Raw genomic sequence first — 16625 nt, forward strand, 5'->3', positions numbered from 1 at the left:
TTCATGAAAACGTTCGGCAAGTTTTAATCCCCATTGTTTATAAAGACCTGATACAATGAGGTAAACCACATCAAAAATATATCATCACCTGCCTTTTATGGAATGGCATTGTGAGAAAAATAATACAGTGCTCTTCAGAAACATTTCCCTCCTCAAAAAATAAATTTTAAAACAATTTTCAATGAGGACACTTCCCCTTTAAGATTAAAAGTGCTGTGACCTTGCAACATATCCTGTGCTCAGTGAACTTTCCTGTTTGAGAAAAAATGGAGTTACATTTTACTGACGGTGATTGTTATGAGGAAAAGTTTAACTCTCGGATCTATTTGGAAACGTATTACTTATTTCCCTCTGGTCATCTGCAGGAAGGGGAATACCTGCCTTTTTTTCTGAAGAATATGGTAAAGGCCTTTTCCAGTGGTAAGTAAATTCTTTGGTTCTAGTTAACCAGACTGTCCAGCTCACCCTTGTTCAGAAGGGCGACTCTCTGATTTGTGAGCAATCCCCTACAATTTTATCGAGCAATTACTTATTTTGTTACTCAATACCTTTTGTATCAAGCAATCAAGGAAGGGTTTCTGACAGCACAAAGCTGCTGAAGGCTGAATGCAGTTCCTGAATCTGCAGCAAAATCAGCCCCAGCCCGGATTTGCAGCCAGTGTATTTTAAAGCAACCAGCAAAACAAACAAAGTCTATTTACAGTCTATTTAAAAAGAATCTCTACGAATTGCAACCATCAAAATTCATTGTGTAATATCAATTGCAGTTGCTTCCAGCAGCGTGGCCTCCAGGCGTAACTGACAGGGGAATTACCCAATCTTCTCCATTCTGGCAGGGAATAGTGGAATCATTATACGCAGCTATATTTTGAGGCCTGGTCAGTATGTCAGTAGAGCTGAGCCCCCTCCTCCATCTCCCAAGTCCCAGTCCTCCCGAGCCTGGTGGCTAATGCATTGAAACAGGTGGCTGTCTCCTATCCACACCACTTCCAGCACTAGGAGGATAGATTGTAGTCTCAATTTGCTTCAAGTGGAATTTTCCCAAGAACAGAAATTGCTGTTGACAGTATGCAGAGGCCATAACCCCCACCATTAGTTCCGGGTGTATTGTGGAGAGGAGACAGCAACCTGTTCCAGTTTATTAGTCACCAGACTTATAAGGAGCAGGACTGGGAGAGGGAGAAAATGGATGGCAGTAGGAGGGGAAAGGAAGCGATTGATGGCAGTGAAAGGGGGGAGGGGATGTCAATGAAAGGGGGAAGTAAAAGAGGAAATGGATAGCAATGAAGGGGAGGGTATTGGATGGTAATAGAGGGAAGGGGGAATGGATGATAATGAAGGGGAGAGGGAAAGGAACAGCTGCCATGAGTGAAGCTTTGTGGGGGCAAGAGAATTGAAGCTTAGAACATGCTTTGGGGGGGAAAAGGGGGAGAAGCTGAGAGTGGCACTTTGGAGTGTGTGATGAAGGAATGTGCCAGCATTAACTGTGAGGGAGTTGGTAGGGAGAATGCTAACATCTATTGAAGGCAGAGGACAATGGCCAAAAATTGGGCTGCGTAGCTTACTCAGGCCCCAAAATGGCAGGCCGGAAGCATACGCACACTTCCAGCCGGAAGTACCCTGTCCACCATATTGGGTAAGGACAAACGAGAGGCATTCATTACCCATGCCTGCAGCAGGCATTAGGCCCTTTGCATATACCTGCTTGAGGTCCTCGCTCCAACAATGGTTTGCCCAGAGGCCACCACTGCCGGCTGCACTCGGAGAAACCAGGCCTACGGAACACCTGCAAGAAAGAAGGTAAGAAACTTACTTGAATGTGGAGCCATGAGGAGTAGGGGTAGATTTCTAGGTTGGGGTATATGATAGGGGTATAAGCTTCTAGGCCACCACCCTGACAGTGAGCACGGAATAGCATACATGCCAAACCACATAAGTAGAAAAACTGGCATAAAGCTTCAGGAAAATTGAAACTCAAAAGCAGCCCTGAATATAGGCCTATGACATGTAGATACACTGAAAGTGCAGTAGGGCATGGCCTTGTCATAAATTAAGCTGCAGGTATACCTACCATTCCATCACTAGTTGGGTAAAGCTAGGATGCTGCCTGGTATGAGGAAATACAAACATGAAGAAAGAATTGAAATATTGGGGCTATTTTCATTGAACAGCAGAGATTAAGAGGTGATTTCATAAAAGTGTTTAAGCTTATGAAGGGATGGGACAGAGTTGATAGACGCAAACTGTATCCAGTAATTGAGGGGGTCTAGAACAAGGAGACAAAGATAGATCATATGTAAGACATTTAGCACAAACAACAAGGATACATTTTTACACAGAGGCTTGTGAGTCTTCGGAATGTACTACCAGAGTTATTGATGTGAAGCAGAGACCATGTCAACATTTAAGAATAAGTGGTTGAAGAAAAAGGAAAATCAAGAGATATGGGAACAGATTGAGCACACAGAATTAGGATTACTGCTCATGTGGAGGATAAACCCCAACATGGACTGTTTGGGCCAAACAGCTTATTTCCGTGTTGTAATTCTATGGTGTAGCAAAGGATTGTGGTGAAAATTGCAGGGAGTTTCTCTCATTTCCTGCAAAGAATTTGTGAACGATTATGGCATTGGTGTCACTAAATCTGATTGTTAACTTGTTTTAAAATTGTTTATAGAAACATAGAAAATAGGAGTTGGAGTAGGCCATTTGGCCCTTCAAGCCTGCTCCGCCATTTAATATGATCATGGCTGATCCTCTATCTCAATACCATATTCTGTATGGTAACCAATACTATATGGTTGTCATAATAACAGAAAGTCAGTCTTCTCTCCTCCCCCCCAAAAAAAATTATAGAGGCATTCTACTACTTGCCCCCCCCCTCACCCCTTGGTTTACTTTGGCACACCCTCTTCCCCCCTCAGTTCACACATGTGTTTACTTTCCTCCCAGTTCATTCTGGCAATCATCTCTTGTCTTCTGCCCTTCCAGTTCCTGCTGACACTCATCTTCCTCTCTCTCCTCACAGGCATTCTTCAAAAAAGGAAAGGTTGGACAAGTTGGGCCTGTATACACTGGAGTTTAGAAGAATGAAAGGTGATCATATTGAAACATATAAGATCCTGAGGGGACTAGAAGGGGCAGATGCTGAGAGGATGTTTCCCCTTGTGGGAGAGACTAGAACTAGGGGCCACAGTTTAAAAATAAGGGGTCTCTCATTTAAGACGGAGATGAGGAGAAATTTTTTCTCTCAGTCGTGAGTCTGTGGAACTCCCTTCCCCAAAGAGCGGTGGAGGCAGGATCATTGAATATTTTTAAGGCTGAGTTAGATGGATTCCTGATTAACAAGGGAGTCAAAGGTTATAATAGGTAGACGGAAAAGTAGGGTTGAGGTCACAATCAGATCAGCCATGATCTTATCAAATGGCAGAGCAGGCTCGAGGGGCCGAATGCTCTGAATTCGTTTGTTCGTATGTAACCCCATTCATTCAGATCATGATGACATTCCTCCCTCCTCTTTCTCCCTCGCCTCCCCCCCCCCCCCCAAGTTCTCATTGGCACTCTCTGAGCCTAATTATTGTTTACTTTTAGTATACATTTTAACATAAAATTGGAAACCTGTTTGGATCTGGGAGGGAACATCTCTTCATGTGGACCTTATGGCTGTTACTTAATTACTATCTGAATTGCATTTTCCTATGTTCTTCCCCACTTAATGACTGATGTTTGAATTATTCCAGGTCCGAAAATCCATACGCTGCTTGAAATTGGATGTGGCCCCTGCCTTCACTCAGCTCTCTGTGCCTCTGAGTATGTGGAGGAAATTGTTGTGACCGATTATGTTTCCAACAACCGTCGAGAGATTGAGCTGTGGTTACAAAATGATCCAGGAGCTTTTGACTGGAGCCCATTTACAAAATTCGTGTGTGAACTGGAAGGCAACAGGTATTTCGTAAGATTTTGTTTTATGTTTTATTTTCCTTAAAAGATAAAAAGTTCCCCAATGGTTCATATGCACACCTTAGTGTGTTACTGAACCGTACAGGCCAGGAAGATCCTGGGTTTGATCCCTCATCTGTACTGAATTACCTGGAGTGTCTGAGCCACTCCTTCAGATTACAAGTTTAATCTGAGCAATTTGCTGTTTTGGTCAGATATAGGGGGATCAGATCAACCTGTAACAGGACAAGAATAAACTCCACTGCAAACAGACATCATTGCTGTGTTTAGGTTAGGTTTGTAACTTGCAGTTAGATGACTCTTCAGTCAGGTAAAAAAACATGATAATCCTGTTCACATAAAGAAAGGCACATGTAGATTCAGAAAGGTGCTGACTCCCTCAGGTGTTGAGCATCTATATCAGTTAAAAGGTTCCTCTTTAGAGCCCAAAAGACATTTTAATTAATAGGAAGTAAAGTTGGTATCTAAATGGCCGACTCCTGTTCTCAAGATCTTTCCTCCATTCCTGATCTCACGGTAGCATCCAGCAAAATCTCCCAGCGTCCTGGCCAACATACTTCCCTCAACTATTAACACCAATAAAATAAACTTTCACCCTATTGCTGACTACAAAATGGTTGCTGCATTTGCTCACATAGTAGCAGTGACTGCAGTTCATTGTCGGTGAAACACTTAAAGATGTGATGAGCTACTATATAAGTGAAAATTCTTTCATTTCTTTCTGTCAGCTGGTGTTCGTTTGATGTACACAATCTGTTTGTACACATCAACCAGCAGAAGGTTTTTTACTTAACACAGTCCCCACCAAGTGTTTGCTATGGAGCAGCCTCAATTAGGGACGTCTATGAAAAAACAGAGGCTGTTAAAAATACGTTTGAACCACACACTGCATGTCACCTCTTTTATCATGGAATAAATTGAACGTGATTCTGTGCAGATTCCTGTCTCATATAATGAGTTTGTATCATTCAGGAAACAATGGGCAGAGAAAGAGAAAAAGCTGAGAGATTCCATCAAACAAGTTTTGATGTGCGATATTCATCAAAGTAATCCTCTGTATCCAGTGGAATTGGAACCTGTTGACTGTCTGTTGACTTCCTTGTGTCTGGAAGCTGCCTGTAAGGATAAAACAGCATACTGCAATGCCTTGAGAAATGTAACCTCTCTATTAAAACCAGGCGGGGTACTCATTATGGCTGGCGTTTTGAACGAGACCTTTTATAAGGTGAACGAGTATGTATTTTCATGTTTGACATTCGATCGGGTCTTTTTAGAAAAAGCTTTGAAGGAGGTTGGTTATGAGATCGAGCAGTTTGAAACTTTCACTGGTCCTGACAAGTCAGTAAACACTTTATCTGACTTTGAGGCTGCATTTTTCCTAGTTGCTCACAAGCATAAAAATGTTTAGTGCTACACGTACTGAATCAATATTGCAGCTGCTGCAGATCTTTTCTGCTTGAAGGTGATTTTTCTAAAAATGTATGTAAAAATATCAGCAAAAATAAAAATAGACTCTATTAAAACAAATCAAAATAGTTTTTTTTAATTGAATTTATTTAGCTCAGCTGGTTCCATTCTCACTTCTGAATCACAAAGGTTTTAAATTCAAACTCCACTCTAGAACTTGAACTGGGCTGACACTCCAGTGCAGTTCTAAGGTGTTGCTGCATTGCTATAGTGTGCTGTCCTTCAGATGAGATGGGGTGTCAGCTGTGGCTGAGTTGGTAGCACTCTCGCCTCTGAGTCAGAAGATTGTAGATTCAAGTCCCACTCTAGACATGTGAGCACAAAATCTAGGCTGACGCTTCAGTGCAGTCCTGAGGGAGTGCTGCAATGTCGAATGTGCCGTCTTTCAGATGAGACATTAAACCGAAGCCCCATCTGCCCTCTCAGGTGGGCAGAAAAGATTCCATGGCACTGTTTCGAAGAAGAGTCGGGGAGTTCTCCCTGTTGCCCTGGCCAATATTTATCACTCTACCAACATCACTAAAACTGATTATCAGGTCATTATCACTTTGCTGTTTGTGAGATCTTGTGGTTTCCTACATTACACCAGTCACCAGTCTTTTTAAAAAAATATTAATTGGCTGTATAGCGCTTTTGGATGTCCTGAGGTCATGAAAGGCACTATATAAATGCAAATTCTTTCTTTGATCCCTTATACTGTCTATAGACAGTTTCCTAGAAGTAAAGGGAATTAGGGGTTACGGGGAGTGGGCAGGAAATTGGACATGAATTTAGATTTGAGGTTAGGATCAGATCAGCCATGATCTTATTGAATGGCGGAGCAGGCTCGAGAGGCCGATTGGCCTACTCCTGCTCCTATTTCTTATGTCCTTATGTACTGTCCCTTAATCAATACTTATAGGTCTAATAATAAAATACTCATCCCTAATCCTCTTTTTGAAGAAGAGTTATATTTGATATTTGCCAGTCCTCTGGAATCTTCCCTAAGTGAACTCCAGAAAATATTTCTAACTGGGCCCATAACTACATGTTGCAAGTCCTTTAAAACCTACAATGAAGATGGCCTGGTCAGCTGCCTTATCCACTTTCAGTGTTTGAAATCCATTCAGACTGTCTAAAGTGCTCTTTTATGACTGCATCAACTCTGAAAATTTACTGCCGTTTCTGTTTTTTTTCTCTACTCCACTGTGGTGACACAGTGGAAAAGAATTTCAACAATTTTCCTGTCTGCAGACAGGAATGTAAGAAAATACAGGACAGGGAAAGCTATGCAGACCCTCTAGCCAAAAGCTAATATATCTCAATTATCCTCTCCTCAATTATTGGTCCAATTCTCCTTTAAAACTAGGCTCCTCCACTGGGAAGTATAATTCAAACATTCATCAGCCCTGTCTAAGGTAGTTAAATTTAAACTGCCTGTATGCCTTACCTCTTCTGAGCTTGGTCTAGTGTTTGCTTCACTCTTGAACATATTATTGAGGTTTCATTTATCAATTCCCTTATGAATCTTGAATAATTACTCCCCTGAGCTTTCTCTGCTCTAAAATAAACAATCTGAAGCTTTCCTTGTACCTCAGATGCATTAAGCTACTGAGTATTAGTTTGATTGCCCTTTGCTGCACTGTCTCTGTTGCATGGATAACCTTGTGGTACTGGGAGCCAGAATTATACACAGTATTTCAGGTGTGGCCATTGTACCAGTGCCTTGTACAGACTCATTATCACTTCCTGAGATTTGTGTTCTATTCTTCTGGCTATCCATCTGAAAATCTGCTGTCACTAACTGTGCTTTTGGTTTCTGTGAGATATCTACCAAAATCCCAGATTTATCTTTTGTGTCCTGTAGCCTGATGACATTTAGTTTATATCCCCATTGTTTAATTCACTTCTCTATCTCATAACCTTTGTAATTCTCCACATTTAATGCCATTTGCCACTCATCATCCCACCTTCCCAATCTATCCCGATCCCTTTATATTTGGCTTGTTCCCTATTTTCTAAAATCCCTCCCAATTTGGTGTCATCTTCAAACTTAGTCAACTCTGTTTCTGTCTCCAGCTCAAAATCACTTAATTACATTGTAATCAGCAATAGCCCCATCACTGATCCCTGTGGTGCTCCACCAGTGACCCACTGCCACGTTGATACAGTTTAATTCACAACCACTCTTTGCTTTCTCTGGTTTAGCCAATTTCAATCCGCTTCAGGAGCATGCCTGCTCATCCAATTATATTTCCCTTGTAGAAGAATCATTTGGTTGATGCAGTACTTAAAGTCTTCCTGAAATCTAAATATATCACATCCACATGATATCCATTGTCAACAAGATCCATTTCTCTTTGAAGAGTTCCAGTAAATTTATTCGGCAAGAACGCCCATAAATTGATGCTGACTTTCTCTTACCACATTATACCTATCTAGGTGTTACTTTATCTTCTCTTTTTGAATGCCTTGCATACTTTACAACAATGGATGTTCGGTTCACTGGCCAGTAGTTTCCTGGGTCATCCCTTTGTACAGATGGGTGTTACGTTAGCTATTTTCCAATCTTTGGGCACTACTTCCAATTCTAATCATTCCTTAAAGATAATGGCAAGAATGTGATTGATTTTCTTGAAGTATCCTTGTATAAAGGCCATTTGGGCCTGATACTTGTCTAACTTTAATTTCCTCAGCCTATCAGTGATGGTCAAGTCTTCAATTTCTATTTCTGTTAGTATTTCCTCCACCCTTCTCAGAAATTCAATTTCTACTGGGAAGACTGACCATGGTCACTCCATTAACAATAGAAGAATTCATTTTGTATATTTCCTATCTCTTGTTCACTCACGATATCATCTTTGGGATCTTTCCACGGTCCCACTGTTTCCTTTTTTTTTGTTGGAAAGAAACTCAATTACCTCACATGCTTCTGGGTTATTCCACTTAACCAAAAGAGTGCAGGGCACACAAAGAACAAATCCTTTGCCAATATTAATAATGTTATGGTGAAATATGTAAAGGTTTAATATTTTTATTATGTTGGAAACCTAATTTTGTTCTTATTGTCATACCGCTGATGAAAAGAATTAGAAGCTGAAAATGTTTTCAAAAAGTATTTTGAGTGATTTGATGGATTTTACTTCTTTTTGCTAGGAAATTTGTGATGACTGAATTTCAATAAATACATTTTATTCATAATTCATCACATTTGCATCTCTTTCAGATAAATTTGTATTGAATTTCTATCATAAATAACACGTGAGTGCAAAAGACAAGGCTGAAGCGTTTGCAACCATCTTCAGCCAGAAGTGCCGAGTGGATGATCCATCTAGGCCTCCTCCCGATATCCCAACCATCACAGAAGCCAGTCTTCAGCCAATTCAATTCACTCCACGTGATATCAAGAAATGGCTGAATGCACTGGATACAACAAAAGCTATGGGCCCCGACAACATCCCGGCTGTAGTGCTGAAGACTTGTGCTCCAGAACTAGCCGCGCCTCTAGCCACACTGTTCCAGTACAGCTGCAACACTGGCATCTACCCGACAATGTGGAAAATTGCCCAGGAAGTGCTGTCCACAAAAAGCAGGACAAATCCAATCCAGCCAATTACCGCCCCATCAGTCGACCCTCAATCATCAACAAAGTGATGGAAGGTGTTGTCGATAGTGCTATCAAGCGGCACTTACTCACCAATAACCTGCTCACAGATGCTCAGTTTGGGTTCCGCCAGGACCACTCGGCTCCAGACCTCATTACAGCCTTGCTCCAAGCATGGAGAAAAGAGCTGAATTCCAGAGGTGAGGTGAGAGTGACTGCCCTTGACATCATGGCAGCATTTGACTGAGTGTGGCACCAAGGAGCCCTAGTAAAACTGAAGTCAATGGGAATCAGGGGGAAAACTCTCCAGTGGCTGGAGTCATAGCTAGCACAAAGGAAGATGGTAGTGGTTTTTGGAGGCCAATCATTTCAGCCCCAGGATATTGCTGCAGGAGTTCCTCAGGGCAGTATCCTAGGCCCAACCATCTTCAGCTGCTTCATCAATGACCTTCCCTCCATCATAAGGTCAGAAATGGGGATGTTTGCTGATGATTGCACAGTGTTCAATTCCATTCGAAACCCCTCAGATAATGAAGCAGTCTGTGCCCACATGCAGCAAGACCAGGACAACATCCAGGCTTGGGCTGATAAGTGGCAAGTAACATTCGCGCCAGACAAGTGCCAGGCAATGACCATCTCCAACAAGAGAGAGTCTAACCACCTCCCCTTGACAGTCAACGGCATTACCATCGCCGAATCCCCCACCATCAAAATCCTGGGGGTCACCATTGACCAGAAACTTAACTGGACCAGCCACATAAATACTGTGGCTATAAGAGCAGGTCAGAGGCTGGGTATTCTGCGGCGAGTGACTCGCCTCCATCCACCACCCTAAACATTCACTCCCTTCACCACTGGAGCACCATGGCTGCAGTGTGTACCATCTATAGGATGCACTGCAACAACTCACCAAGGCTTCTTCGACAGCACCTCCCAAACCTGTGACCTCTACCACCTAGAGGGAGAAGGGCAGCAGGCACATGGGAACACCACCACCTGCATGTTCCCCTCCAAATTCACACACCATCCCGGCTTGGAAATATATCGCCGTTCCTTCATCGTCGCTGGGTCAAAATCCTGGAACTCCCTTCCTAACAGCACTGTGGGAGAACCTTCACCACACGGACTGCAGCGGTTCAAAAAGGCGGCTCACCACCACCTTCTCAAGGGCAATTAGGGATGGGCAATAAATGCCAGCCTTGCCAGCGATGCCCACATCCCATAAACGAATTTTTAAAAATTGACTATTTGTGAAAGGACCATAAGTGTGACACAGAAATTTACCTATGATTTTGTTTAAATTTACTTGTGATGAACTACTGTATTTGTGATATTAGTTGATAGAATTGGATTTCTTTAAAACTTAACAATGTATCTACTCTACACTTACCTTTTATTATCTGAGTTGTTATGATCTGGAATGCACTGCCTGAAAGGGCGGTGGAAGCAGATTCAATCATAACTTTCAAATGGAAATTGGATAAATACTTGAAGGCAAAAAAATTGCAGGACTATGGGAAAAGGGCAGGAGAATGGGGCTAATTGGATAGCTCTTACAAAGAGCCGGCACAGGCACGATGGGCCGAATGGCCTCCTTCAGTGCTGTATCATTCTATTATCCTATGATCTGCTCCTATTTTGCCATCCTCATTTGCTCCCTGTTACTTTCAATGTTAACTCTCCTAAAACTACCCTCTAACTCTGCCAAACCTGGATACTATACTTGGTCTTGGGAGATCGACTAGTATGTACAGTGTATTATGATTTTGTTCGCATAATGCACAGAGGAAATCTGCCCTCAAATTTTACCTTAAATTGACAACAAAGATGTCCCTGTATAATTACAGTACTTTATTTACTACTCCCTCTTTGTTAACAAAAATCAAATCTAATATTGTACTCTCCCTTGTTTTTCCCCTCACAGGATGGTAAGAATTCATCTGGTGCATAAGCAAAGCAACATCATAATCCATGAAGATATACCCGAGCAAATGAATTTATGATGTCGCTAAAACAAAAATGAAATATGGTTTTATCTGGTTTTGGCGTGGTGGCTGTCGCTTTAAATATGTCAGGCATTTAAAAACCAGCAGCCAGAATCCTGTTTCAAGCTTAACTCAATACCAGTCTTTCAAATTTTGTCAGTTGAAAGAGGAGCCAAGCTATTTTCAAACAGGCGCATATTGAGATTTGTTCAGTTAAATGTATGATAGTCAGTCATTTTGGATCAACGGTTATTGAATTCCAGGAAGCTGTGGTAACTTTTCAGGGATATTTAAAGAGCAATAGCCGTCCAAATCTTCGAAAGAGTTTGGAACTCTCAAGAGAATAGTTCAGGCCAGTTTCAGCTCCCTCAGCAGTAAGAAATATTTGAAGAAAAGAAACACTGAACTTAAATTTCCTCACTATCTTCAGCACTTACACCATTATCATGCTAAAAAAGATTGAGAAACTCACGTTTAGAATATTCTGCCACTTATGCTCCATTAATATGTTAGACGTGAGTTTCCTCAATCTTTTTGGCAGCTTTAACGATCCGTCTGCCCAAGCTCCGCCAAGCTCATTTGTATAGGAGCAACACTCACCTGGTGGCACTCTGCAGCCTTCCCTTGCTACCCCCAAGTGCTCTAATGAAGACTGCAGTTTTTACAGAGGCTGTGTCGCTTCTCACTGTAGTTTCCCGTGGCCTAAGCCGATCACTGCGCTTTTAGAATTGTAATTACGCCAGAACTTACAGCACTTTATATGCAAATTAACTTACCACGAAAATTGCGTTCAACTCCCTTGGCTGGCATAACTTTCTGGTGTAACAATGGTACAACAGACATTGTGGAAATTCAGGGCCATTGTGTATTTAAAAGTATTTTACAAAAGATTAGCTTAAAGAAAAAACTTGCATTTTTATCATGTCTTTCACATCCTCGTAGCACTTCATGGCCAACTAATTACTTTTTGAAGTGTAGACACTTGTTTTGTAGGCAAACACGGCAGCCAATTTGACGTAGCTAGGTTCCACAAACAGTAATGAATACTGACCAGTTCATCTGTTTTGATGGTGTTGGTTGAAGGAGCAATGTTGGTCAGAACACCAGGAGGTGTTCACCCCGGTCAATCACACCCGATCAAACAAAGAAACATTCTCAAATGGACGTCATTGCGCTTTCCCTCCCACTCATCACTTCAATCCCATTTTCCATTGCTCTATCTCACTTGATTCCAAACTTCAGTTCCAGTTCCTGTTGCTCCCCACTGCCTGATTCTCAATTCACTCCCAGATCCCAACTTTATTCCTGGCTACAGCTGGGAAGAACCAGAAATCAGTTATGTTGTTGTTTTACTATGAATTTGGCATCAAAGACATTTTTAGTTTCATTGTAATTTCAGCACCAAATTAGGAATACACCACCACAAGGCAATGCATCTAGACCCTCTCCATTGGGGCAATTGGTTGCCCGAAGCTAGAGAAGCTCTGTGCTGGTCTCAGTATAACATTTGGGGTCAGCACATCACCCAGCACACTAATATGCATTGTGATATTGCAATGTCATGACATGCTACCAATCCTGTTTATCTACTTAGCGCCACAACTCCAACCCCTCCCATTTGGGTGGGCAGATTCATGCCTGTAGGTAGATTTTGAGTATGAAACAGTTGCATGTAGTGTGCTTTCTAGTTCTTTTCAACACTCGGAACACCATTGTGCATGCACACTATACTAAGCATCGACTATACTAAGAAGACAACTACCAAGATGACATGGCAGTGGATGCTATTGCTGCTGCAGGCTGAAGACTTTTGTAATATAGTAATGGTAATTATAATTTAAATTACTTTTTAAAAGAACTTCTGCAGCTTCTCTTCATTCCTTAAAGGTGCTGACCTACGCACTAGTTGCTTTTTCTGTTATCTTGTCCAAGTAAATAGTCTTCAAGGAAGAGCCCGGGCAATGACTATGAGCAGGCTATTTTATCATGAAGGGCATCACAATCAAACCCAATTCTGTCCTCAGCCAACACTGACACATGTATAATTTCCAGCAGAAGTGAGGCGGCCCCTCTCTCTGGCCTAGGGTAGCAGGCCAACTGCAGGATCTCTATTGCCACCCTGGCTGAGATCAGCATAAACCAGTGATCATTTCTGGGATCTTGCTGGTCGCTATGGCTCAGTTCCACACTGGACAGTGTGCCTACCGAATGAGCCCTAACATTTACCCTCCTCTAGTGGTCAAGAAGAGGAATAGCAGCCTATTTCAACACAATTAAGTGACCAATAAAACAAGCGTAGAGTGGTACGGATGAACTGAACCTCTTCCTCTTAGCTATTTCACTAAGTAAACTCTTGCTTTGTGATTCAACTTATACAGTTTTGACTTTCATTCATAAAAGTGTAAATTCTTTGGCCTTGAAATGACACCATCAGATACCTGCATGTGAATGCTAAATATATTTGTGTAAAAAAAAATTTCCACTACTGTAACGGCGATGTTAATTCATTACTTATCAGGATTGAGAGTTACCTCCAGCCCTTACTGAGTGCAGTCAGTGAATGGGTATTGGGCCACTGAAAATAATAAATGGTTGACACACACGTTCTCACTGGTCATCTCCTAAATTTTTATTATTTTGCACTGAAAAACGATTGAAGCTTTCACTTATTGATTCTCTCTTTTTGTCTGACGATGACTCCATGTTTTTTTGCATGGATAAAGCAATACCATTCGGTCGATATCTTACCATACCCTGAAACCAGCTGAGATAGAGACCCTCCCTTTTATATTCAAGAGATCCAATCAGATCATTTGAATTTTGATTCTGGGTATTTGATTGGGTATGCAAATTTACAATAGCCAATAAGATGCTCGATTTCAATTAGCCAGGTGTTTTAGCGACGTTTCCATTTTACCCTGATAATTGATTTTCTCCCTGTGTCTGACACTGACAACATGGCCACCCTATGAAAGATTTCACCTTAATTAAACAACATCAACAATAAATACATCAACACTTTAAGAAAACAGCTCATTCTGTGTAAAATGTGCACATTTTCCCATAAAAGCTTCTCTTGAGAAATACATGAAATATAAACATGCACAGGCTGTAGATTCCATTCATTTAAGTTGAGGTAGTCATTTCTAGAAGAGTCCAGGTGATGGCAACGGTACTTCCCAGCAGCAGCCAGCTGTGTTTGGAACTAACGGCAGCACTATCAACATTACACAAGGCAGTGGCGCAGCAAAGAATTTTTCTACCTCCAACGATTATATTACTTGCATCAGCGCCACACTCTGAACGATACGCACATTTCTTGGTTACTTTCTCGATTCCAAGTCCGACTGTAATAGAATAGATGTATTATGACAACTCTATACCCCTCATTGATCACCTGGTATCTATAGGGCTGTGGTATCAACATATCATTATAAATATATCAACTTCAGTCATTAAAGTTAATCCCAGCTTAAACTGGATTTGTCTTATAATTTTTCACATATCTAATCTAAAGTGATTTTTTTTTCTTTCCTCTCGTCCTCCTCTGCAGTGCCAATCACCATCCTGATCCAGCTAATTATTCTTTACAGAATTATAAATTTGTACAGCACAGAAGGAGGCCATTCGCCCCTTCGTGCCTGTGCCGGCTCTTTGAGAGGGCTAGCCAATTAGTCTCTGCTCTTTCCCTATAGCCCTGCAAATATTTCCTTTTCAAGTATATATCCAATTCCCTTTTGAAATTTACTATTGAATCTGCTTCCACCACCCTTTCAGGCAGTGCATTTCAGATCATAACAACTCGCTGGGTAAAATAAATTCTCCTCATCTCTCCCCTGATTCTTTTACCAATAAAACCTGTGACCTCTGGTTAACGACCGTCTTGCCTGTGGAAATAGTTTCTCCTTATTTACTCGATCAAAACCCTTCATAATTTTGAACACCTCTATTAAATCGCCCCTTATCCTGCTCTACTCTAAGGAGAACAATCCCAGCTTCCCTGGACTCTCCACATAACTGAAGGTCCTTATCCCTGGTACCATTCTAGTAAATCTTCTCTGCACCCTCTCCAGGGCTTTGACATCCTTCATGTGTGATCCTATTTAGGGAGTGTCAGCAAGTTATTCAGTTGAAGATGGGAAAGAATCCACAGCAGAGCCCAATCTTGTCTCCAACCAATGTGCACTTTCCAGGAGGGGTCAACAGGTAGCAATCGTGTTGATATTTTTCTTCCCTAGCCCAGGGGTGCTGAGGCCAGTTATATCATTACCAGTGCTGCCCCAGCTGAGGTCAACTAGCTCAGTCTAGAGGAGGGATCAAACCTGGAACCTTCCTAATCTATAAGACGCATGAACCCATTGGGCAATGAGCCATTAAGAAGCTGGCTGTGTGGGTACAGAATTTCATCCGATATGTTCTTAAAGATGGCCAATCTATGGAGAGGTACAGTTTGCAGTAAGTACCTAAATGCAGATTATTACAATGTATAGACTGAGTCATACAGATCTTCCTTCTACTCTTTAATATTCACCAGCTAATCCACCATGGTGTTGCTCATGTGGAGTCGGGGGCCTGGAACGTAGTGCGATGTGCAGCTGCCAACCTAATCCTTTAAGAACACCGCTCAAGTGTTCCCTGAATTGATCCTGAAGTCAACTACAGGCTAATTGCCAGGTCCTTGTAAATTTCTGGCTCCAGGTCAATCAACATACTTGCCTCACCCACAGAAATGAACCTGTAATTGACATCAGGATATAATTACAGGGTTTTTTTTCAACACTTTTGATACTTTGAAGTGTGACATCTGAAGTTTGAAAGACATTTTCAGAAATTTTATATAGATATACATTATTGGTATATCCTTTCTTAATCTTATAGCATATACATAGCAGAAACTGAGAAAATAAAAAAACTCCCGCAATGATCTCCAAAACAGGAAATTATTAAGGTGAAACTATTTTTCTCATGTCCCTTCTTTGATGTAATTTACCAAAAGTGAAACATACTTACCCTGGCTAAATCCTACTGTTTTCACAGAAGTGAGGCACATTGTTTTGTTACTTGGACATAACTGGTGCTGTGTATTGCAATCTTTTATTGACCTGGAGTTAATACAGTGGTAGCATTTCAGGGTTCCAGCTGCAATATTAATGAAGGGCAGGTAACATTAAAAAAACATTGAATCAGCCAGCACTCTATGTGAAGAGCTTTTACCTCTTGATATTATGACATCACCAAACTGTAGTTTCATGAGAAAATATAAATTCAGAGATAATTTGTAATCCAATTACATTAATATAAATATCTGCCCAGTTACTACTTTCCTAGATTCATGCACCAACAGGTACAATCCATTCATTTTCTGAGGTGAATCAGTTAACGATGATTTTCTGTTCATATTCAATATGCAGTTCTGCCTTGATTATGGTACAATTCCAAAAAATATTTCAAATATACATATATTCCAGTTTTCTCCTTTCCTCATGCTACGTCATGCAGATGGTCATTCTATATAGTGAGTATCAGCAGTTTTATATGACTGTGGGGAACATCAAAACCAAGCCTGATCTGCCCCAACACACACGTATGCACATGCACGTATAAACACTGATAATGATCAACAGTGGGAA

The 16625-nt window shown here is 41.3% G+C and overlaps 1 protein-coding gene across 1 annotated transcript; it reads left to right on the forward strand.

Annotated features, from left to right (window-relative positions):
- Positions 1-223: 223 nt before the first annotated feature.
- On the forward strand, positions 224-8587 carry LOC137301490 (nicotinamide N-methyltransferase-like). Its single transcript, XM_067971006.1, has 3 exons — positions 224-420; positions 3741-3945; positions 4933-8587. The coding sequence occupies exons 1-3, from the start codon at positions 267-269 to the stop codon at positions 5366-5368; spliced, it is 795 nt and encodes a 264-aa protein (XP_067827107.1). The 5' UTR covers positions 224-266; the 3' UTR covers positions 5369-8587.
- Positions 8588-16625: the final 8038 nt, after the last annotated feature.

The sequence above is a fragment of the Heptranchias perlo genome, chromosome 33 (assembly GCF_035084215.1).
Source record: "Heptranchias perlo isolate sHepPer1 chromosome 33, sHepPer1.hap1, whole genome shotgun sequence".
Classification (NCBI taxonomy): domain Eukaryota; kingdom Metazoa; phylum Chordata; class Chondrichthyes; order Hexanchiformes; family Hexanchidae; genus Heptranchias; species Heptranchias perlo.